Genomic DNA, 23,349 nt, shown 5'->3' on the forward strand with positions numbered 1-23,349 from the left:
CTTGAGTCCTTCCTGCAGCTGAATTTCAGTAAAACTTTCTGTCTGCTATTTTGTGGTCCATCTCCATTCAGCCTTATTTCCCTAAATCCCTATCTTCCTGTCAAACCAAGAGCTCCTTTCTTCCCCCTCTGTACCATTTACATCACCCGGCACAGGGCCTTGTATGCCGCAACTATTCTGAATGAATGAAAGGAAATATTTCCAACGAGTCAAAGAACGTGGACACAAGTAACATGAATAAAAGCTGTCGGATACTGCATGTAACAGAACGATTCCACTCTGATGCGTAGAAAATATGTGAAAAATATATCAATTTATTATTCCAGTACAGTATCATACAGGTGTGCCAACAGTATAAACAAAATGAACTGATATAAATATGCTAGAGCCTAGTTTATTAGTTATTAAAATGATACATGTCTCCTGGCCTATGATGAAATTTATAAAGAAAAAAGAATTACACTCTACACAACAGGATTCCTTCCAAGAGGTATAGCCGGGGAAAGGGAAACCCTGACACTTGATTTGAAGGCTGGATTTGAGGCACGTAATCTGGCCAGCCAGCCCGTCCCTTATGAGGAGGCTCCTGCTGGCCTTCCCTGTGACTAGAAATAGACATTCTATTCCTAATAGAATATTTCTAACCCCTCTTTCCTGAAGGATCCAGTTATTTTTGCCTACTGAGACACGCTTTCACCTTTGCGGTCCCGTCTCTAAAGCTGCTCACGTGGACAGAGGAGGTGGGCTTCTGCCTCGGGGACTGGGATTCCAGGAGGGGCTGGCGTTTACCCCTCTTCCCATCTGACAGAGTATGTTTCAGACCTGAAGCCCCGAAAACTTCCAAAACGGAAAGTACCTATGGAAATCCATCCTCCCCGACTTGTGCTGCGTGAAGAAGCCCCTGCCGCAGTGCATCCTCGGAGGTGAAGGAAACAGGGTCTCCGTGATGCAGGGAACCGGTGCCCCTGGTCATGGTCGTGTGTTGTCCCGAACCCAGTCCAGGTAATTAGTAACCTTGGTGTACACGCCCGGAACGCCCTTCTGGCCACAGCCGAGGCCCCAGCTGATGATGCCCACCAAGATCATGTGGTCGTCCTTCATACACACCAGGGGGCCGCCCGAGTCACCCTGCAGAAGGGAGAACAGGTCAGCTCTTTGCAAAAACGCAGACTCTTTGGGGGGAGGTTAGGGTGAATGCTTGTAGTGTTCCTATGTACTCTTTTTTTTTTAATAAATTTATTTATTTTACTTTTATTTATTTTGGCTGCGTTGGGTCTTTGTTGCTGCGCATGGGCTCTCTAGCTGCAGCAAGCGGGGGCTACTCTTCGTTGCGGTGCGCGGGCCTCTCACTGCAGTAGCTTCTCGTGTTGCGGAGCACGGGCTCTAGGCATGCGGGCTTCAATAGTTGTGGCACGTGGGCTCAGTAGATGTGGCTCACGGGCTCTAGAGCTCAGGTTCGGTAGTTGTGGCGCATGGTCTTAGTTGCTCTGCGGCATGTGGGATCATCCCGGACCAGGGCTCGAACCTGTGTCCCCTGCATTGGCAAGCGGATTCTTAACCACTGCGCCACCAGGGAAGCCCTTCCTATGTATTCTTCAAAGTGCTCAGTTCGGGGAGGGAAATTTTATCTCCGTGACCTTGGGCCTTTACAGAATCAGGTTGTAGCTACCTGGTAAAGCGGAACTGAGATCATTTCTTGTACATTTCAGGTCCCCACCCAGGCTGTAACTCCACCACTTACTAGCTGTGCAGCCTCAGTCTAACTGGGCTTCAGTATTCTTACCTGAATGATACTGAATAATAATCATCTAAAATAGAAATCTTACTGCCTCCCTTGTAAGGTTATGGGAATTGAGAGAAAGTTTCAAAAGCTCTGTGAACAATGTGCGGCATTTAGTAAAACTCCTGGTAATTGTTAGCTGTTGCCATATTGAATCGAAATGATTTCTGGTTTCGTTTTTAACTTGCTGCTAGTGAGACAGGCTGGGACCTGGGACCCTTTGCTGCAATGCTTGCACCTGGATACACCTCTGCTGGAGCAACAAAATACAAAGAAACTGCATGGGACTAAAAATAGCTGTGTGCATATTAGCTGGGGCAAATTATAGACAAAAGACACAAAAGACCAAAAAACTCAGTCGCCACTTATGAAGAGCCGGGAGCAAAAGCAGGTACTACACATGCCCCCCGCACAAAACACCACCTAAGGGGCGGGCAGAGCACCTAAGCACCCCTCCTGCCCAGCGCCTGGACCCGACCCTACCCTCTCCTCCTATAAGGGACCAGCTCTCCCCCCCTCAGTGAGCGCGCAAGCAAGGGAACCTGTTGTTTGTTCTCGCTTCCCCCTGCAGCTGCAGGGTCCCCAGTAAAGCCTTGCCTGAATTTCTTGTCAGGCCTCTGATCAATTTCCATTGATTAAGGAGGCCACACACCCTGTGGGTAACACTAGCTGATAGATCATGGTTTCCTCTTGCAGAGAACCTTTTGTGACTCTCAGCTAGGTGGTGGAGGTGTCTGAAAAAACCTTTCAGAGAGGGACCAGAGGCTGCCAAGGAGCCAAGCAGGGGAGATGCTGGTGTGGTCTCCACATGAGAACTAAGCCTACAGTCCTCAGTGCAAGAGCCCGGCCCTGCTGTCTCTATCCCCTCCTCCCCAGCCTCAGTGGGGAGCCCGGCCCACTGTGGGCACGAAAACAGCCCAGCATGGACGGCTCCTTGGCTCTATTTAGGTCCTAAGTACACAGGTTGGTCTGTGTCTTACACCCAGTTATCATGAAATACAAGTACATACTAGCTCTGATAGGGATGCTAACACAGAGACCCCCAAAGAGTGTGCTTTCCCAGGGGAAAACCCTCATCTGAGGGCTGAACTTGAGTTCCTAAAACTTATCTCATAAATCATCTGTGTCCTACTTCCCGGGAAGGTGCCATTCCGACTTCCCCCTCTACACAATGGACTCCAGTTCCCCAGCACCCACAGAAGACAAAGATGTCTTAATTTGTGTTGCTTTATCCATCACTTTGATAGTATTTAATTGCCTGGGCTTGCAGGAAATCCTGTACCAGGTGGTGGTTCTGGTGCAGACACTGGGGAAATTTCCTGCAGCTTAGATTTCTTGAGTTTGGGTGACTTTTTTTTTTTTTTTTTTGCGGTACGCGGGCCTCTCACTGTTGTGGCCCCTCCCGTTGCGGAGCACAGGCTCCAGATGCGCAGGCTCAGTGGCCGTGGCTCACGGGCCCAGCTGCTCCGCGGCATGTGGGATCTTCCCGGACCTGGGCACGAACCCGTGTCCCCTGCATCGGCAGGCGGACTCTCAACCACTGCGCCACCAGGGAAGCCCTGAGTTTGGGTGACTTTGATCTTGCTCCAGTTGCTTTATTCTCTGAGGTCCTCGTCTAGATACCCAGCACCTCACTGAGATGAATCACTGCTTTCTGGCTATCACTTTTTTTCTTGGTTAAGAACCTGTCGGCCAAGGAGCATTTCTGCCCTTGGAGGGGGAGGCTCAGGGGAGGAGAGAGGCTCGTGTTTACCTGGCAGGCGTCATGCAGGTTTGCTTGGTCCCCACCGCTTCGTGTGTCTCCGGCACACAGCATGTTGTTGGTGACAGCCCTGTTAAACAAATACTGGGAAGTGCAGCGGCTGGATGGGTACAGCCTGACATGGGCCTCCTTCAGGCGCTCGGAATAGAATGGAGAAGCTGAAACAGAGGAGGAAGGCGTCTTGTGGTTTTAGGGAAAGTTATTTATAAACCTTTTGGAAAGAGAAAGCCGAACTTTCCAATAAGAGCTAACATGTATCAACCTTTTACACGTATTAAGTTGAATCCTATGAAATGGCCAATATTTTCTTCTTTTGACCTACAGAAACAGCAGTTTCATAGAGTTTCACCCAGGGTTTCTCGACAGCGGCACGAGGGACATTGGGGCCAGATAATGTTTTTGCAGGGGGCTGTCCCGTGCATTGTAGATGTTCGGCAGCATCCTTGGCTTCTACTCACTAAAGGCTGGTATAAACCTCCATCCTGAGTTGTCACAATAACTGACATCGCCAAGTGTTTCCTGAGGGGCAAGATCACCCCAGTTGAGAACCACTGGCTTAACCTAATATCTCATTTAAACCCCATAATCTATCCTTTTCTTGCCACTGAGTAAACGGAGGCTTGGAGCATCATGAAATAAAAATCCATGTCTGGATCACACTGCTTGCAAGGTGCAGGGCAAGGATTTGAACTCAGGGCTACCCGACGGCAGAGTCCAGGCACCCCACCCTTAACTAAGCTCACTCCACTTCTTATCAGACCTCCTTGAAATCTTAGGCTCTTAAAACCCTTGTGCTGCTCAGACCCCTCTTGACCTTCACGGTCACCCTGTGAGGCTGGGAGGGCAGACGCTGGGGCCTCGCTAGGCAGGAACTTGCCCTCACGGTCACAGTCACGGCGGCGGTGCCTGTCCCGAGGGTGGAAACTCATGGGGCTACTTTTTCCTCTCTCTGGTCAGCACATGTGCTCCGGTCCACCCCCAGATGGGCAGAATGGGGCCGAGATGTCCTCCCACTCACAGGCCTCGTGCTTCCCGTAGCCAGACAGCTCGCACTCTGTCCAGTCCGGCAGCTGCAGGCCGGCGTCTGGGAGGCAGACGGTGCGGACGGCGTTGCTCTCCAGGGCGCAGGTCAGTGAGTCCGATTTCAGCTGCAGCAGCGCTGGGAGGCGGGGCGAGGAAGAGAGCGAGGATTTCAGGGGAGAGGAGGGAGGGGGCGGGGGTCTGGGGGGAGGAGGTGGGATTGCATGCGTGTGGGTCTAGAGTTCCCGCGGCAGCAGGGAGAGCCAGACATCTTACCTATGTCATTGTTGTAAGTGTCATCATCGAATTCCTTATGGACGATGTATTTTTCTACTTCAAACGTCTGCTCTTCCTTTCCAGGGACCAGCCGGTACGTCCTGCCCAGGACCACCTTGAGATGGTTGGGAGGATACCTGATGGAGAGACAGCTTGAGGATGCTCTTCTCTAATGGGCCTGGTCTAAGGCCTTAGAGAGGAGGCGGGGGCGCCGGGTTCTCATTCCTACCTCTCCTGGAAGCAGTGGGCGGCCGACAGCACCCAGCAGGAGCTGATCAGGACCCCCCCACACAGAAACCGCTCTCCTGGGGACCTCCTGTTCCTGACGAAGATGGCAGCCTGCCACGGGTGGGAGGTGATGTCCGCGAAGAGGCCTCCTTTGATGCGGAGCTGGGGCTGCTTGTACTGTCTCAGGCCACAGGTGACTGGGGAGGGAAGGGCAGAGCCAGGGTCAGACCTGTGGGCCTGGGTGAGGTCCCTGAGCCCCATCCTGGTGTCTTGACTGGGAACCCGGGTTTCTACCCCCATTGCACTTCTGCAGGCTGTACAGAGGGATGGAGCCATCTCCACGGCAATCAATCCACAGCCTGCGTGTGCTGAGTATCCAGGACGAGCTAAGCACTGTACAGACACTATCCTTAACCCTCACGGCACCCAGCCTCAGAGAGGCTGGGACCTTTTCGCCGAGGTCACAACGGCACCTGGATTAGAACCCCGACCTGACTCTGTAGCCAGGGGTCTTTCTGCGATGCTTTGTTACCTCTACTTTTTTCCTGCAGCCACTTCCTGGCTTAAGAAATAATGAGGCATTGCAGCTTCTTCCTGGGGAATGTCTACCCCACTGCTCTCCCATCGACTCAGCCGTACCTATCCTTCCAGGCCCACGGGACAGCCTGCCCCCTCACGAAGTTTTCCTAATACTGCCAGCCCACTGGTACTGCCCGCTGAGGATGCGCCGTGCGTGACCTTGGTCGTGAGTTCGCTGGTAGTTTATGTCTTACCTGCCCAGTTAAACTCTATGTGCCCTGAGGAACAGTCTGGCTGATCTGCGTGTTCACACGGACCGAGTAATAACAATCGGTTCTCAGACGATTTCTAAAGTTTCATTTTTTAGCAAAGCGTGCCAACTTGCATTTCTCTAGGTCTCCACCCACTCTGGGTAACCCCGTCCCCCCTCTGTTAACTGGGCTCTGGGAGAAGGCGGGAGAGCAGCCTGGAAGACACGGGAAGCGGCAGAGGACACGGTCAGGAATGAGGCTGGGCACGGGGAGGTGGCCACAGCTGGCCTTACCACACTGGGGCACGTCGCAATACTCCCACGTCAGCTGGCCATCCTTCAGCACGTGGCACCAAGGCTGGGCGTCCCCATCTGGGTTCCTAGTCATAAGGAGGGAAGGTTTCCAATCACATCACAAGCCAGGGAAGAGGGGAAGGCTGCCCAGCTGGGAAGGAGGACCGTGAGCCCCGGGCTGGGCTCAGCCGCAGGCCCCACCAGAGGGAAATGACTGTAACTTTTTTCTTCTGTCATTAACATTACATCTTCATCTCCCAGCTGTGCTAGAAGACTCTTAGGATGGAACAAAGGGGCCACGTGAGGACAGCACAGATGAGGACAGACCCTCTAACATGGGATTTGGGTCAAGAAACTGGAGGACGTTCCTTTTCACGACACGTGCAAATGAATAGGTTGGGCTGGGTCACATCCATGGTTCCCTCCCACCCACTGGGTCTTTCATGTAACTTTCAGCATCAGACCCCTCCCATCCCGGTCCAACCCCGCCCTCTGCGCAGACGCCCCGGACCCTGCGCTGCGCACCGGCAGTGATTGTGCTTGCCCAGGCCCAGGGTCTGCGCGTTGCTCTTCCAGGCGGTGTTAATCTTGCCCATCAGGATCATGGAACTCCACGGGAGGCAGGAGGCCCCAGACGTGGTGAGGCTGCGGGTGCCGCGGTAAGCCAGCCCTTTCCCCTGGTAGCAGTCCCCATCTTTTTCTGGAACACAGGAAATCTCAAACTGAAACAAAGCCACTTAAATGCTAAAGCAGGCAAGTGGGGTTTGCAGCAGGGCCTAAAGCAGAGCTGCCGGCCTGGGACGCCCAAGGCCGGCAGCCCACCACCCTTCTTCTGTCCTTCAAGCCCTTTCACACGGGGTGGTAAGTGGCTTCCATCCGGTGCCAGCTTCCATCATGGGCTGTGGCTTCCTTGATGGCTGTGTTAAGAGAGACTCTGAGGGATATTCAGGTTCGGCAGGAAAGGGTGCTGAGTTCGGCTAGCGGGGATTATTCCTGGAGCTGCTTGGAAAGCAATTAGGGGCTTCCTTGTGTATACTTGACAGGCTGCTGGGAACCTGGGTGCTTCAATGGGGGGACACGTGGGCAGACCCAGTTTTCTCAGATATTGTCCGCTAGGGACCTGAAGGATTTGTTGGACTTGGGAAGGAAGGGAGAGTATGAACCTTCAAATGCTGCGTATTTGTCCCATTTTACCCTCTTTTCTCCCCACATGAAACTGACAAAGTATACTACCAGGCACAGATAGCACAGTGACAAGGGACCTTTAAGGTCATCGGGACCAGTGACTCCCAATTTATACCCGAGCTGGAGGGTGGGGAGGAGGCTTTAGAGTTACTCTAAAGAGTTCTTAAATTCACAGGAATATCAGCGTCACCTGTAGACTGAATGTACACAATTTTTGTAAATGTATATTTAGAACTTTAAAACACATTTTCTCTACTATTGTGATAAATAACATCATCATTTGTGAAAGCACCACTGAATTCACAGTACCTTTTTGTAACTGTTTTTTCAATCTGGGAAATTTTTTCACATTAAAAGTCTTTACAGAGACAGAGAGAAATCTTGAGAAACAGGTCCATTAATCAAAAAAGAGAGAACCTCCATGCCTTCTCAAAGGGACTGGAAATCACCGATACAGCCCCATCTTCTCTGTTGGTGAGGAAACAGAGGGTCAGAGCTGTGCAGAGATCAGCTCAAGGTCAAACAGCTAGTTAGATGCCAAGCTTGGGCGAGGACCTAAGCCTCTTGACTTCCTTCCCTCTGACACCGAAATGATTAGCTACCAGCCCAGTCCTTTGTTTCCTCGTTTGCAGAAGGACCGTCAGCGCTGTCCCCAGACCCTTCCCCCACCCCGTGAGGCTACAGAGGCCATGGGGAAGCGGCACTTACCCTTGCCGCAGGCTGGCGTGCTGCAGAACTCGGAGATGTACTTCCCTGCCTTGAAGATGTAGCACCAGGGCTTTAAGTCTTGGTCTGGGTTTCTGAAAAATCAGCCAGGAAGGCCAGGGGAGGTGAAGAGTGAGGCCCGCCTCTCGGGCCAAGGGCTCTGCACCTCCTCCGGGGATAGCGTTACACGTGTCTGTTGTACACAGGAGAGTCAGATCGTGTTGGGTGGAGGTATGACCTCGTAATCGTCTTTATTTGGAAATTAAGCGTGGTTTACAGAGGTGCACGTGGCTGCCACGCTGACAAGGGGGGCACCGTGATGGTGAGCTTTATGGGCTAACTTGGCTACTGCGCCCAGTCGTTTGATCAAACGCCAACCTAGGTGGTGCTGGGAAGGGCTGGGTCAATGTGGTTCACACCTGCAGTCCGCAGACTTTACGTAAAGGAGATTCTCCTCCATAGTGTGGGTGGGCTGCGTCTAAGCAGTTGAAGGCACTAAGAGCAAAAGCTGAGAAGAAGTTCTGTCTCAGGACTGCGGTATCGACTCGCGTCTGAGCTTCCAGCTTGGGGAGCCTGCCTACAGATTCCAGACCTACCAGCTCCCGCAAACACGTGAGCCAACTCCTTAAAATAAATCTCTTTATGTATACACATCTCCTGTAACTTCTCTGGAAACCCTGACAGAGTTGACGCAGGTCTTTCCCCGACTGTGGCAGCTTCTCAGCAGAGAAGACCCTCCAGGGCGGGGAAGGCGACCCTCTCACCTGCAGTAGTTGTGATTCCCGAGGCCCAGCCTGAGGGCATCAGGCCTGCGCCCACTGTAGGGCTTCATGGCCAGGCTGCTGCTGTTCCAGTTGACGCACTCGGCCCCGCTCTCCGCTGTGCTCCAGGTGCCCCTGTAGGTGATGCCCTGGTCCTGGTAGCATGTGGCACTGGCATCTGAGGGGAAACAGGACACACAACACCTCCCATGTGAATCCTCCTTTCCTTTAGTTTCCAAAGGGGGTCTCACCTCAAACCACTGAGGCAGTAGCTGCTGAGCTGCTTGGGTGACTGGGTCACCCCGCTGACGGGAACCACGCCAGCCTCCAGATTTGTGCCTGAGGCCCTAACCACCCTCGGATGACCCATCCCATCCCACCTCGATCCTTCCCCCGTCACTGCACACTTGCTTTCCTTTCTGGGTAGGTTTGCAGGTGGGATTTCACCCTGGTGGGTCCCTGTCTCACAGCCACCCACCTATCACTCACCTATTTCGCAGCGTTTCCCAATGAACCCTTCAGGGCACTGGCAGACAAACTCTGAGGAATAGAGGGCCTGCCAACATGTCCCCCTATTGAAGCACCGAGGTTTGCTGCAACCTGTCAAGTGGAAGCAAGGGAACCCCAAATTACTTTCCAAGCAGCCCAAGAATATGAGTCAAAGTTGAAGCGTGCTGTCTACACGCACACACGATTCTGAGCACTCCACAAAAACGAACTCATATTGCCTCCTCACAGCCGACCACGAAGTCTGAACGACTGTTCTCCCATTTTGCAGATGAGCAAACTGAGGCTCACGGCCTCATGCTTTCTGCTCGGCACCTTCACCTTGGCCTAGGGCAGAGCGTGCCTGCAGCCCCGTTTGAAGGGTAGACAGGCCCGGGACCGTGACAGACAGGGCTGGGGCCGTGAGACTGGACTCGAGGCTCACAGCCTGGCTTGGGTGGACACGTACTGTTGACGGGCACCGAGTGGCACTGGGCCCGGCCACCGTTGCACCAGCAGTGCTCCACCCTGTTGCCCCTGAGCAGGGGCCGCAGCCAGGACTCATGTTGCAGGTACGTCATCTGTGTTTTCTCGTCTCTGCAGGTCACTGTAACGACAGACAGGCTGGCCTCTTTAGGGCCCGACTCACCCCAAACTGACGCCACCCCCACCCCAACCCCCACCCCCGGCAATCCTGCTCACTTTTGGGACAATCTGTCCTTTATTCCTTCCTTGCTCTCAGCCAGAAGACAACAAATACCCGATATTTGGTCACCAAAGACCCCTTTCAGTTTTCAAAAACAATTTCAGATTCAGTTTATTAGGGGGCAGTGCCAATATTACTTTCCATATGACTGTGTGATCTTTACATTCAATTTCCTATGAAAATCAGTTATTTTCTTGAAATATATAATAGAATATAATGGTGTATTTCTACTATTTCCTTATTTTAGTTTCAATGAAATATGAAATACACTTATGAAAAACAATAAAAAAGACCCCTTTTATTGTTTTTCCTCTGATGGGCCCTTGTTTTGAAAGAGTTTATCTATCAAAACACATTTATTAGGTAATACTCTAATTTTTCATTTTAATTCATCAAAAATATGCACGTGTACGCAATTGCCTACCAGAATTTTTGATCCACATTAGCATTACCACACTGAGATGATGCATTTCTGGTCCCAAACAAAGAAAATTAACATTTTAGTCTGTGCAGAAAATTTGCTACTTCCATTAGTACTTTGGTATAATGAAAATAGTTGAAGTACTCCCATTAATACACTTTCCCTTTTTCTCTCTCTCTGTTTGCAACCCAGAATGCAAACTTAAAACATTTTTAACTTTTAATGAATCAAAGCAGTGAATACGTTCACTGTCAACAATACTGCTGTTCCTTTAGAGGGCCGTTGGGGCCAGGGTACGTTTGCAGGAAGCACTGTGCTATCTGACCGCGGAAGCAGTGAGAGTTAAGCTGTGACTCACTCTGGGGAAACTTCCACCTTAAATGGGTGTTGCAGAGCCTTCCAGCCCCCAGAGAGGTAGGTCATGAGGGAGGAGGGACGATCTGGGACCTGCAGCGGGGCCTGCAGCTCTTTAGATCAGCGTCAAGACAATTGGGCCGTGAGCACGTTTTATTCTTGGGATCCTAGTGGGAACGTTCCTTGGGTTTCTAGTCTCAACTCTAGACACGGCCTCACAGAGATGGTCTTCCCATAGCACTTCCGTGAAGCAACCCAGGTTAGTCATCCCTGAGTTACCAACCGAAGAAACAGAGACACAGAGAAGCTAGTTAACAAAGATGCTGAATGGAGTGGGAGGCGGTGGGGATCACAGCCCAGGGGAAGGCCCTGGAGGACCAGGACCGTGCGGCCTGGCGGCTGTGTGACCCTGGGCAAGTCACTCCATCTCTCTGGGCTCTGTTCTCATCTGTGTAACATTCTAATCCGTTTTCCTTTGTGCCACTGGGCTTGCAGGCTCCCAGCAGCGAGCGACTCCCAGGCATCCTGACCCCTTGAGGACCTGTTCCTGTCCCCTCAGAGCCTGGGTGAGTGGCGAGACAGGACAAAAGCATCTTAGCAGAGTCTCACCTTCACGGATTTTGAGTAAGCAGGTCACATGGAAAAAAATCCCCCCTGGAGACTAAAGCACCCTGACCCTGACCCTGACCTTGAGCCTGACTTGCCTCCACCCCAGTGACATCTCACCTCCAACTCTGTGCGATCTGGCTCCTCTCCTGAGTCGCCTGTGGATTTCCTGCAAAGAAACCAGGGGCAGAGGAAGAGTCAGCACATGCTGGGTGTCTTAGGAATAAGGGTGGTCAAACCAGAAGACCACCATCAACCCACCAATCAGAGGCCACCTGCCCAGAGTATCCCCCTCAGATAACGGGCCCAGGTGGAATGTCCATCACCTGCCTTCCTGTCTAATTCTTTCCCCCCTTCTAGACTAGTCCTGTCCCAAAGGACTTTCTGAATGATGGAAATGTTTAACATCCAGGCCGTGCGATGCAGTAGCCACTGGTCACATGTGACGACTGAGCACTTCAAATGTGGTGTGACTGAAGTGAATTTTAAATTTTATTAAATTTAATTAATTTTAAATTAAAATAGGCACATGTGGGTTAGTGGGGTTGCATGCACCACCCCGGCCCCTGCAATCCCATCTCCTCCAAATAGCTGCCCCAACTCTCCCTTCTCTAAAATCCTGCTGTGCGGGCATCACTCACGTGGCCTGAATGATGCCCTGAGCTGCCAGGCATCTGCAGAGAGCACGTGTGTTGTGTAGCTTCCATCCCAAGTAGATAGTACACAGTACACGGGCAGCTCGCCTGCTTCCACGGTTCACAGCACCTGTACTGTCTTTTATAAATACTTTATGGATTCATTCAGACACATCCTTTAAAAACAGCCCCAAAGAGCTTCCCTGGTGGCGCAGTGGTTGAGAGTCCGCCTGCTGATGCAGGGGACACGGGTTCGTGCCCCAGTCTGGGAGGATCTCACATGCCGCGGAGCGGCTGGGCCCGTGAGCCATGGCCGCTGAGCCTGCGCGTCCGGAGCCTGTGCTCCGCAACGGGAGAGGCCACAGCAGTGAGAGGCCCGCGTACTGCAAAAAAACAACAACAAAAAACAGCCCCAAAGAAGGCATCGAGAGGCAGTGTTTACTCAAGTCAGAACGAGTGCCTAGGGTTCCGCTGGAAGCCTGGATCCCGAGCACCGTCCACCAAGGGGAGTGTGTCCAGGTGTGTGTCCAGGTGTGTGTCCAGGTGTGTGCCAGCACAGACAGGAGGGCACACCCACCTGGCTGGGTGAACTGAAGACAGCTCCACAGAGCAGCAGCACACACAAGATCTCTCTCTTCACTGCGTTCATCGTTTCCTCAGTGTCCCTTAAATTCTGGAAGAAGAGGGGAAGAAACCTTAACCGTGTGATGTGACAGGACCAAGAGGAGAGCGAAGTGCAGGAGCCTGCCGGTCCCCCCCAGTGTCGGCGCCCACGGCAGGAGAGGCCACGGCAAGTGTCTGAAGGATGGTGTCTTCTTACCGTATACCTTTTTTATTGTGGTAAAATACACATAACAAAATTTACCATTTTAACCGTTTCTGAGTGTAAGTTCAGCAGCATTAAGTTCCTTCACATTGTTGTGCAGCCGTCACCACCGTCCACCTCCAAACTGTCATCTTCCCAAACTGAAGCTCTGTACCGGGGAAACCCGAATTCCCCGTTCCCCTGGCAACCACCATCCTACTCACTATGACTATTCCAGGTACCTCATATAAATGGGCTTATATAGTGTTTGTCCTTTTGGGTCTGACTTATTTCACTGGGCATAATGCTCTCAAAGGCCATCCGTATCGTAGCATGGGTCAGAATTTCCTTCCTTTTTAAGGCTGGATAATATGCCACCATCTGCATGGACCACATCTTGTTTATCCATCCATCTGATGATGGGCATGGCTTGCTGGAAGGTGATCTTGCCCAGACATTTCTGTGGGCTGAAGGCTGAGACCACCTCTGGCACTTCTTGGCAGCCTGGGACCTCAGGGTGCTGGTCTGGTTTCCCTTGAAGTGAGTTGCTGCCCTGGGGTTGACTAGATGGGCCCAGTTGCTGCCCTGGGGTTGACTGATGTCTCAGCTGTGACATTTTTAGAGGAAACCGTAGGAATTTTGTTGCTGGCACAGCTCAGAGCCAGCCTGCCTCAGACGGCCTGAGCTCTTCCACTTAGAGCGTCCACGCCTCCTTGTCCAACAAAGGAAAGTCTCCCACCCCCAACTCCCCCCCAGCCCCCCGGCTCCATCGGGAAACCAGCCTCTTTTATAGACGGGGCCCGTGAAGTGCAGATTTGCAGAAAGGAGGGGAGACATCTGGTTTGGTCATCAGACTCAGATCTTCCTGGACCCACATCCTTGGTTCCGTGTGCCTTGCCCCGGGGCTCTCACCCTCAGCAGCCCGAAGTGGGTTGGTCGGTTGGGGTGTTATTTTGTGGTCTGGCAGCTCCACTCACTCCCTCGTCCGCAAGAATTAAATCAGGGCTTTTCTTCCCTTGACTCACTTCCCCTCAGTCACAACAACTCTGGGTCCCATCCCTCCCCCTCATCCCAAGCATCCGAAGGGTCCCTCGGATTCAGAGACGTCCGGGACTTTGACCCTGGCGCTGGCTCGGGCTCCCTTCCTGTCGGAGGTGCTGTCCCCTCAACCACAAGCTCCCTTCAGAGCGAGGATGAAAACATAGAGGGAGATGGTGGGAGATGCTCTGTGCCCCAGTGACCTTCCGGGACGCTGGTGACAGGCAGAGGAGGGCACGGAGCTGTGGGGGGGCGGGGAGGGGGCTGGACAGTCTGGGCAGAGAGTTTCCTCAGGCTCAGAGGGCGTCCTGCCAGCCAGCACACCCCTCCCCTACTGCGAAGGAAACAGAAGGAAGCCAGGATCTGGGTCTTTGTTCCAATCCGGCTGCCCAGCGCCCCGTCCCGGGCAGGGCAGGGTGGTGTGCGCTTCTTGGGGGCCCCTTTCTCCCTCATTGCAGGAAGCTTGCTGCGACACACTGGTTCCAGGCAGTTTCAGAAGGAAGAACTAGGGGGTCAAGGGCATCCGAACAGGAGCCCACGGGGGAGTCTTCTGATCACAGGCGATCATTCCAGAATTTCTTGCTCAGTGTTCCTCGAATTTCCCCTTTGTCAAAATTTCCCCAAATTCCTCTTCAATTCCCCTTCTTCATTTTAACCCAGTACTTATAACCTTTTAAAATAGTTCTTCTTAAACACATTCCCCCTCTCTCTTCCTGCTGTTAATCATTTTTCACATTTATAGGTCGTCCCAGCTGCATTATCTCAGCCAAGCCTTGGCGATGGGAGAGCTCTGCCCTCTCAGGACTTGACGAGCAAATTCTGAATCAAACAATGAACGAGCCCGCGAACGGGGAATTTGATTCTTCATCTCGCCTGCCAACCAGCCAGGGCTTCCAGCAAGTTCATTCCCCTCATACGCGGTGGATGCCTGTCAAGTTACCGTGTAATTTCAAGAACTCAAGGTCATCTTAAGTGGAGCACAAGCCTAGATGCTGGAAAATTGCAAAGTGCCAAGTGGAGCATTAAGACATTTGCATTCCCTGGACAAATGGGGGAAGGGGAGCCAGGTGGGGGGAGGGATGCACTGAAGGCTGAGTGTAAAGGCTCCAACAGCTGCATGGCCTCAGACCCTTTTGCAGCTAAAGAATCAGCAGAAGGAGTGTATTTTTTCTTCTGCTCTGGGACAGTTGGAGCCTGTCTCTCTTCTATCAGTCCTTATCAGTCCTCTGCTTCGTTTGGCCTTGCTGGGCCTGGAGCTGATCCAGTGCCTAAGAGCCTCACACAAATCACATGATGTCTCCATTCTCACTGCACAAAGAGAATGGAAGCAGCTGGACGGGCCAAGTGGGGTGAGAGGATGACAAAGAAATGAGTCATCCCGCCTGCAGACAAGCAGTGCCTTCCCAAGACAAGGGAGTGAGAGGGAAGGAGGAAAACTGTGTCCTGGTTTTGCCTTGTAGAGATGGCAGGGGGTGTGGAGGTCTGGGGGCAGTGCCTGCACAAAGAACAAGTGACCCCAGCAAAGCAGACCGGACCCAGGACCCTGGGGTCCATGCCAGGGCGGACCTCAGCCCTGGACCGCAAGCTCCCACCAAAGGGAGAGGCGCCGGTTGCCCATGTGAGGCCAGTAGGAGTGGGGGATTTGAGGAATAAGCATAAGAAGTCCTTTGGAGGTTCATTTTATAAATACAAGACTTGTAATTTTTTCTGTGCTCCTTTCCTTTTGCTGTATTTAATAGTTTCCCAGAATCAAAGAACTAAAAAAGTAAGGAAGTAAGAGGAGAAAGGAAGGAAAGAAGGAAGGAAGGAAGGAGGGAAGGAGGGAGGGAGGGAGGGAGGGAAGAATGGAGGAAAGACAAGTAAAAAGAAGACCATGAGAATGACAGACTTTTTTGGGACTAGAATCCCTGAGTCACTGGAAGCATCACTGTATGGCGGGGAGTATGGGATGATTCTAAGGCCCGTGGTCTCCACGCTCCCAAAGCCCCAGCCCTGGCAGCTCCCCCTGGCACATAAAGTCAAGTTTTGTAGATTTGCAAGAGGCACCCTCTCAGGGGATGGAGTTCAGTAGATGCAGAGCTTGGCAAGTTGACAAAGAATCTGTGCAAATTAGAAACATCAGGACACGTGGCAACTAAAGCGTGGCCTGGATTCGCGGGCTGAGCTGGCGGGCATCCTTGTGTGGGACCAGCCTGCAACCTCTGCCTCCAGGGCGACCCCCGACCCGCCTAGAAGCGGTGCTGGATCCTGCTTGGCTGCAGAGACAAAGTGACTCTGTTCTCTGACCTCTGAACAACTGTGAATGATGACTGCTCCAGGGAAGAACAATGGTGTGGTAACCAGGGAGAAGGGTTAGTCTCCAGGAGCTGAGGGTGCCACTGTGGCTGGGAAACTAATCACGCCAGCCAGGAGCACAGGGTTCCTTTCTGCAGTGGTGACCCGGGGAATGCTGATTGATGGGCAGCAGTTTGTAACGGCTAGAGTCTGGGTGGGGTGAGGCCATGGGAATGGCAGCAGGACAGCCAGAGGAAGGGTCTGGGGAAATGCCGTGGAGGCTTGTCCTCAGGGTCTTTCACTGTCCTTTGCAATGACCCGTTCTGTCCACCTGCCCCTAGAAATTTCTGCTCTTAGGAAAAGAACAGATACGCTCATTCGCATATGGTGTGACTGCATAAAAATTAATGTGCTGCCCTTCCAAAAAGCATCTATATTTTGAGACATCAAATCTGCTCCCAGGGATGCAAAACCAAGAGGGCTAGACTCTCAAGGCTTCCTCCAGGGCTGACATTCTGTGGCTTCTATTGTGAGAACAGACGCTGTGTGACCTGTGAAACATTTATACGTGCGGATAAGTACTTTCATGGAAACACTCAACCACATCCCATAACGTGACCTGCAATAAAGGTCTGGACCAATGCAGTCAATCAATCGAGTTCTGTGATTCTAGGTACGAACAGTGCAATTGCCCGGAAGTTAAAGAACTTGAGGACTTGCAGTGTCTACTTTTGGCAGCAAGAAAAAGGCAGAAACGTGAGCAAGCTGGAGGCCCATGGAAATTGCAAGGGAAAGATGAAGGTAAATTGAAACTGTTATCAAATTTTGCACCAGTGTGCAAGGTTTGCTACCTTAATCTTTGGTAAAGAGGATTCTTGGGATGTTATTGCTTTGCAAAGCTTCTCTCTGGAAATCTGAGTAAGAGAAAGTCAGTCTCCAAGGACACCAATACTCCAAAATGACTCAGGACCTTAAGAAAAACAACAGCTTCCCCGCCCTGCCCTCCCCTCCTCCCGCCCCGGGCAACCAGCATGCCAGGAGGGATGCCAACAAATCAGAAAAGAAACGGTAGGTCAGAACGCCTTGGAACAGCAAAGGCATGTCACTACGTCAGGGCAAGAGATGAAGTGAGATGGGAGGAAGAAGCCAGCTTTGGAAAGGGGGTTGAGCTCCCACAAAAGCACACCTGTGTCTGGACCAGCGTCAGAGCCCGGGGCCGGAGCCGTTAGCTTGGTAGCTCTGGTCCCACCTATACAGGTCTTGCTTTTTATAGAGCTCATGCTCTCAGAGTAAAAACCATTTCCCAAAACTGCCAGCACGGAAGCAATTCTTAGCTTTTCCCTAGAGGTGATCATACTGAGTGAAGTAAGTCAGACAGCGAAAGACAGATACCATATGGTATCACTTATATGTGGAATCTAATTTTAAATAATGATATAAATGAACGTATTTACAAAACAGAAACATACTCACAGATTTTTGAAAACAAATTTAAGGTTACCAAAGGGGAAACATGGAGGGGGGAGGGAAAAATTAGGAGCTTGGGATCAGCATACACACACTACTATATATAAAATATCAATAGATAACTAATAAGGACCTACTGTAGAGCACAGGGAACTCTATTCAATATTCTATAATAACCTATATGGGAAAAGAATCTGAAAAAGAATGTGTGTATATATATATATATATAAACTGAATCACTGTGCTGGACACCTGAAACTAGCACAACACCGTAAACCAACTAGACGCCAATAAAAATTTTTTTAAAAAGTAATTTTTTTTAAAAAAAGTAATCTCTTCCGGAACAGAACTCTTTATAGCTAAGGAAAAAGAGAGGAGTCTGTTTCTTATCTAATTGGATTGATTCCAGTGAGGTAAGTAGGATAAAAATCCTCTCCTGGCACCTCCCATCCACTCCCATCTCCACTGTTACTCAGGGCAGAATTCCCTGCAACGCATCTTCAAAATATAGGCACATGACCTGTGTCCAAGTTTTATACGACATCAACATACTCAGAACAATCTGTCCTGAGCATTGCCACTGCCGCACCTCTCCACCGTCTGCCGGGTAACCCTGCTTATCTGGAGGAACTCAGGGAGTGCAGCTGTGGGTCTAGGAAAATAGAAGTCCATCTTGCCTCCTGTACAGTAAAAACAAAAGAAATCCTTTCCTTATAAACTTAGACCCTTGCAAAGAAAACAGAAGGTTCAGCTGGCAAAGCTAACTTCACGAATCAGTGCAAGGACATGTCATCCCCAAGTCTGAATCTCAACAAACCTGCAATCGAACGATAATCTAAGGGAGAATCTTGTTCAGCAATGAGCTCGTTTTGCCTGTTCCTTCCTCTCCCTAAAGCAAGCATCACTACAAGGAATGAAATACGCAACCATTTGATAATCCTTCAGTCTCCTTCCAGATTTCAACACACGTAAATCAGGAGAAAATTAGCAGGGGCTTTCCTTGTATTGCTACATGCGGAACTCCGTCCACATTTTATGAGGCTCACATGAAAGTGACTGTGATAGCACATTTTTGAGAAATGCGTGTGGGTGAATGCTACTTACTCATGTGGTACGGGAGCTGTGACCCCCTGCCAGGCATCCATTGAATCATTTAAGTCAATATTGTTATCTCATGTTTGTGGATGAGAGAATTGAACTTCGAAAAAGTATAAGGAACTTGCTCTGACGTGACACATCTTGTAAAGGGAGGAGTAGGGTCTCAAGACACCCGGTTCTACCGAAAACCCAACAGTCGCTCTTTCCACGACTCTTACTGGGTCCTGATGCTGGACTGTCGTGTTGTTAATGTGCTCAGAGTTGCTGTGGAGAGGAGCTGCTGGCTGGAATGCTGCGAGCATAGCCTCTGGGGCCTTAGTTCAAACTCTAACCACCGCTTACAGGCTGTATGTGGTTCCCGGTTTTCTAATGGGCTAGTCCTTTCCACCCTGCCCCACTGTGATGACAATTAGCGAAGAAGCAGGTAAAGCCCCCAGTTGCTGGCCTGCGCACAGCAGTTAGCTGTACAATACTTACTGCCAGGAGCGCCCTTTGGACGGGGGAGCGCCAAAGTTCACAGCTTCTGCTTGGAACGTTGACTAGAAGGGAAGCCAAGTTCTATGGGGTCATCATCAAGTTCAAGGGTTAATACCAAGACCTGTCTCCTACATTATCTGGAGATCTTGCGATAACCTGTAACTGGATTCTTTACGACTGAAGTCAAGTTTCATGCCCTTCAGCTATGTGCACAGATCTGTATTAACTGGAGTCCTTATTTCCTGGATCATGGGGTGATGTCTTTTATCCGATTTGCAATCTGTTTTTTTGTTCCCCTCTCCCAGGCCTACTTACACCACACACGCCAGGGCCACTCTGGCCTCTGAGAGGAAGGTGGAGTTCGCGGCCGAGGCAGGTGGAAGGTCAGGCCCTCAGTACTGATAAGGGCTGTCTGATGCAGACCGTGCAAGTGTTTGAAAACCAGAGACACTAGGCAAGAAAAATAAGGAAACTGGAGCTTCTCAGAAAACAAAACAAAACAAAGCCAGATCTCCCCTTTCTGCAGCCCAGGTGGCAGACACTGGCTCTTGCTGCAAAATAAAACAAATTCCTCTTTTGTGACCACATGTGAATAACCAGCAGAGACCGGTTATTGGTGGGCTTTCTGTTCTACATTATTCATAGTAGGATACCGGGTTTAGCGTCCTGCCGAGCCCCTCCCCGCCTCCCCCCGTTAGAGGCCTCTAACCAAGGGGCCTGCGAGCCTCCTGGGTGCCATCCGATCCCCCATCCCATCCACCTTGACCCAAGCCCTGGCTCATTCTGGTTTCCTCTCTTCCTGAATTCACAGGTGATTTACTCTGTGTAACCTGAGCACCAACCATGCACCAGGCACGGGCTCTGCGGTATAAAGACACACGCGCTCCATCCACAAAACGTCATAGTCTAGGAAGGGGACAGACGAGTAACTAGACAAGCACACCCCACAGATCGGCGCTGTGACATGCGGGGGTCGGGTGGGTGGAAGGTGGGCACACAGAGGAAGAAGGGGTCCTGCTGGGATGTGAAGGAGGGGATGCAGGTCACCCTTGTTGAGGTGGGCGCTGGTCGAAGTGGGCTTTCTGGAATGGACACTACATAAGCTGTTTGTCGAACAAAGGCAGGAGTGAGCCAGGCACTGGAGAGGTGTCGCTGGCCCAAGACGGGCCCAATGTTTGGGGCCCCGGGTAGTGGCAGCAGGCAGCCAGAGCCTCTTAATCTCCAGCACGGACACCTTTCTTTGGGCAAAGGAGTCTGAGTCACACACCCCAGGCTCTCCCTTGGAGGGTGTCCCTAGGAGGAAGTGCGGCTTGGAAAGCCCGGGAGTCCTAGGGATGTAGGGGCCTTGGGGGAGGAGTTCAACTTGGATTCCCTAATGTCTAATTGTAAGTTAAAGGAATCCTTGCGACTCTATAAGAAACAAAAAAGGCTCTTAATACAAAGATCTCCTAGTATCTGGGTTCAGCCTGACCTTGAAGTGGTCTGTCAGAGGCTCCAGGTGGAATCAGGCCAAACCTCTCCAAGCCACTGTGCATGTATCAGGAGCGTCACGTAGCCCTCCTGTGCAGCTCAGCTGAGCCCACGGCCAAGACTCACCTTCCAGATCATGGCCATTGGTGTGGACGGTGTGGGCAGCTGCTAAGGACCCTTGACTGTATCTGTTCCACAGGAAGAACAGCCGCTAGCACTTCCTGGGGAATCACGATCAGAACCACAGCTTGCCTGAGTCGTGCCTTCAAAAACTGTTTATGAAATGCCTGCTATGGACTCGGCACCTGGTTCCTTTTCCCTTCATCAGAGGTCTTAACTTTCAGGCGATCAAAAGGCTTATCTTTCCCTCTACACCCTTCTACAGAAGTCTTTTTCCCAGGAAGGAAAGTGGAATGTAAAATGCACAAAATCTCACTAAGAGAATGTGCTGTCCTTATATGTAAGCAGACACCTAAGCCAATAGCAGGAGACCACGTAGCTGGACTTGGGGTTGAGCCAGGGCACACGGTCTTGAGGATTCTTTCTAGCTGGAACTTTCCATGAGTCTAAAGCATCCTCGCTTTTTATCTGGCTTCACTGGAGACTCACCATTTGGTTTTGTGAGCTGGTCGACTGGGGTGAGGTTTACCACCTGAAACTAGCGACAGAATTTTTCTCTGTGCAAAGCAAATGGCCCAGAGAAGGAATGGACAGAATATTCTGGTCACTCATTGATGGCCATCTTATCAGAACAGAGCAGAAAATCACTCATAGAAAATAGGAATTTTACTCTGAGACTGCAGATGCCAAAGAGTCATCAAAACTGAACACTTTAGCTCAAAACCCAAATGTTCCCTCCCCACCAGATACTCGGTATTCAGAGAAGCACGTGGATTTTGAATTTTGACCAGAACTAAGCCCACTATCAATGCCATGAATCATGCTGCCACCTCAACCTCTGATCCAAATAACCTGCCCAAGCTCTGGAAGCTTTGGAAGATCTAAAGCCAGCACTGCTCCTCCCAAATGATCATCTAGCCAAAGGGCCCCTGACACTGCTGTAAAACTCCAGGGCCAGAGGAACTCCTGTAGGTGGATTAGTGACAGACCCCACCTGGGCTGTAACTTCCCCAGATGCTCTGTGGTGCTGGCTACCCATTTACAAAAGCCTTACATGGTGATGGTGGCTTCAAGTCACACCACCAGGGGTGTGGCTGGGTTGCTTGTTACAATCATTTGAAATATACTGATCACCAGCTCTGCTCACCAACATGCTAGGTCCCCAGGTGCAAGAGTTCCACCTCCATGAGCAAAAACTAGTAACGGGACCATTTATCTTCCCCTCGAAGCAGGAACTTTTCCAGGCTGGTGCAGAAGCACCTGAGAGCAGCAGCATCACTGGGAGACTCTCATATGGGGATCCACAAAATAAACTGAGATGGTCCTGGAGAGTCTGCACAGAGACTGCGCCATTCAGGCAGAGAGCAGCCTGTCACCTGCTCGTGACAAGAGCGATTCAAGGCTGGTGTCTCTGAGAATGTTTTAGGTGGAATCAGTTGATGGGTAGGATGGAGCTATTTCTATTTCAATATTAACGGCGTCTCTGCTGTGTGCCCCATCTGGCTTTGCTCTCACAGGAAGCACTTACCCGGCAGTGCAGTCTGACCGTCATCTATTGATTCTGGACCAGTCAGTGTCTAGATCCCGGGATGAGTCTCCTGTCCACTGGCAAGAATTGCTAGGAAGTCCTTTTGAGGGAATTCCACTTAACGGTTGTGTTTCAGAATTTCTTCATGGGATTGCACACATATAAACACACACACACACGTAATTTTTTTCTGTCATCCACCAGCTGCTGCAGGAGACCACCATTGCTATCCACATCAGTCATCACTACCACACGGCTTTGGGCTTGAGTTTGTCCTCAGTTACCTGAGAGTTCCTTCCTTTCCCTTTGCCCTCCTACCCTCCCTCCTTGGGAGGTTAAGAAAATAAAGATAATAGCACTGAAAGCCTAGAGAGCCTCCTACGGTCCCTGCAGAGTGCTCTGGGAATAGAAGACACTGCTGTTATTTTCCCCTGTAATCGAAAAGTCCTCCAACAGCCCCACCCCTTGCACTCCAGGCAAAAAACCTGCCTTGGAGGTGGGGGACGAGGGGGGAGATCAGAGGCCTCCCTGGGACTGTCATCCACTTCTCCCGCCCAGCACTTCCCTCCCACCCAGCACTTCCCTCCCGGTGAATCCTCTGTGGGCAACTCACTCACTGCCCAGCCCAGCCTCAGTTTCCCCATGGGCTCAGACCCCGTCCCCCAGGGACCCTCCCAGCTCTGACCCCATCAGCCCATGTCACATTTCTTGCCCGTGAGTCATAAGGTGTGCCCATTGACTATTCAGAGCATTTCTGTATCATTCTTTTCTCTTTCCCCTTTGCAAGCAGAGATTTCCTCTCCAGGAAACACAACCGTTCTATCCTCTCTCTTCCCCTGACGACCTGGCCCCTGCAAACACTTCAGCCCATCCCAACGAGATGCACATTCAAAAAGAAATCTGCCCCTGGACGAGGATTCTAGCTAATTCCCTTTTGGCCTGAATTACAAAGTCAGCCCTTCGGTGTAGACATTCCTTCATCGGCTCAGAAAGACTTTTAAGAGAGAGAACAGAAGTTGGGGTACAGAGAAGCACAGAATCCAACCTACCACCGCCGCGAGCCTTCTCCCCTCCTCCGAGAGCG

The 23,349-nt window shown here is 51.2% G+C and overlaps 1 protein-coding gene across 1 annotated transcript; it reads right to left on the reverse strand.

Annotated features, from left to right (window-relative positions):
- Positions 1-294: 294 nt before the first annotated feature.
- On the reverse strand, positions 295-23,349 carry PLAT (plasminogen activator, tissue type). Its single transcript, XM_082864015.1, has 14 exons — positions 23,315-23,349; positions 12,566-12,661; positions 11,474-11,522; positions 9,736-9,873; positions 9,270-9,380; positions 8,784-8,958; positions 8,023-8,114; positions 6,655-6,829; positions 6,130-6,215; positions 5,068-5,263; positions 4,839-4,975; positions 4,561-4,701; positions 3,534-3,700; positions 295-1,128 (listed from the first exon to the last, which is right to left on the reverse strand). Exons 2-14 carry the CDS (start codon positions 12,635-12,637, stop codon positions 970-972), a joined length of 1,698 nt encoding a protein of 565 aa, XP_082720141.1. The 5' UTR covers positions 12,638-12,661; positions 23,315-23,349; the 3' UTR covers positions 295-969.

Source organism: Leucopleurus acutus, assembly GCF_964270905.1.
Source record: "Leucopleurus acutus genome assembly, chromosome: 21".
Classification (NCBI taxonomy): domain Eukaryota; kingdom Metazoa; phylum Chordata; class Mammalia; order Artiodactyla; family Delphinidae; genus Leucopleurus; species Leucopleurus acutus.

Excerpts from the sequence above, each read along its gene's own strand:
- PLAT (XM_082864015.1), bottom strand. The coding sequence starts at position 12,637 with ATGAACGCAGTGAAGAGAGAGATCTTGTGTGTGCTGCTGCTCTGTGGA. Across the intron at positions 9,874-11,473 it reads CAGATCGCACAGAGTTGGAG|TGACCTGCAGAGACGAGAAA; the intron begins GTGAGATGTCAC and ends CTGTCGTTACAG. Across the intron at positions 8,959-9,269 it reads TGGGAAACGCTGCGAAATAG|ATGCCAGTGCCACATGCTAC; the intron begins GTGAGTGATAGG and ends GTTTCCCCTCAG.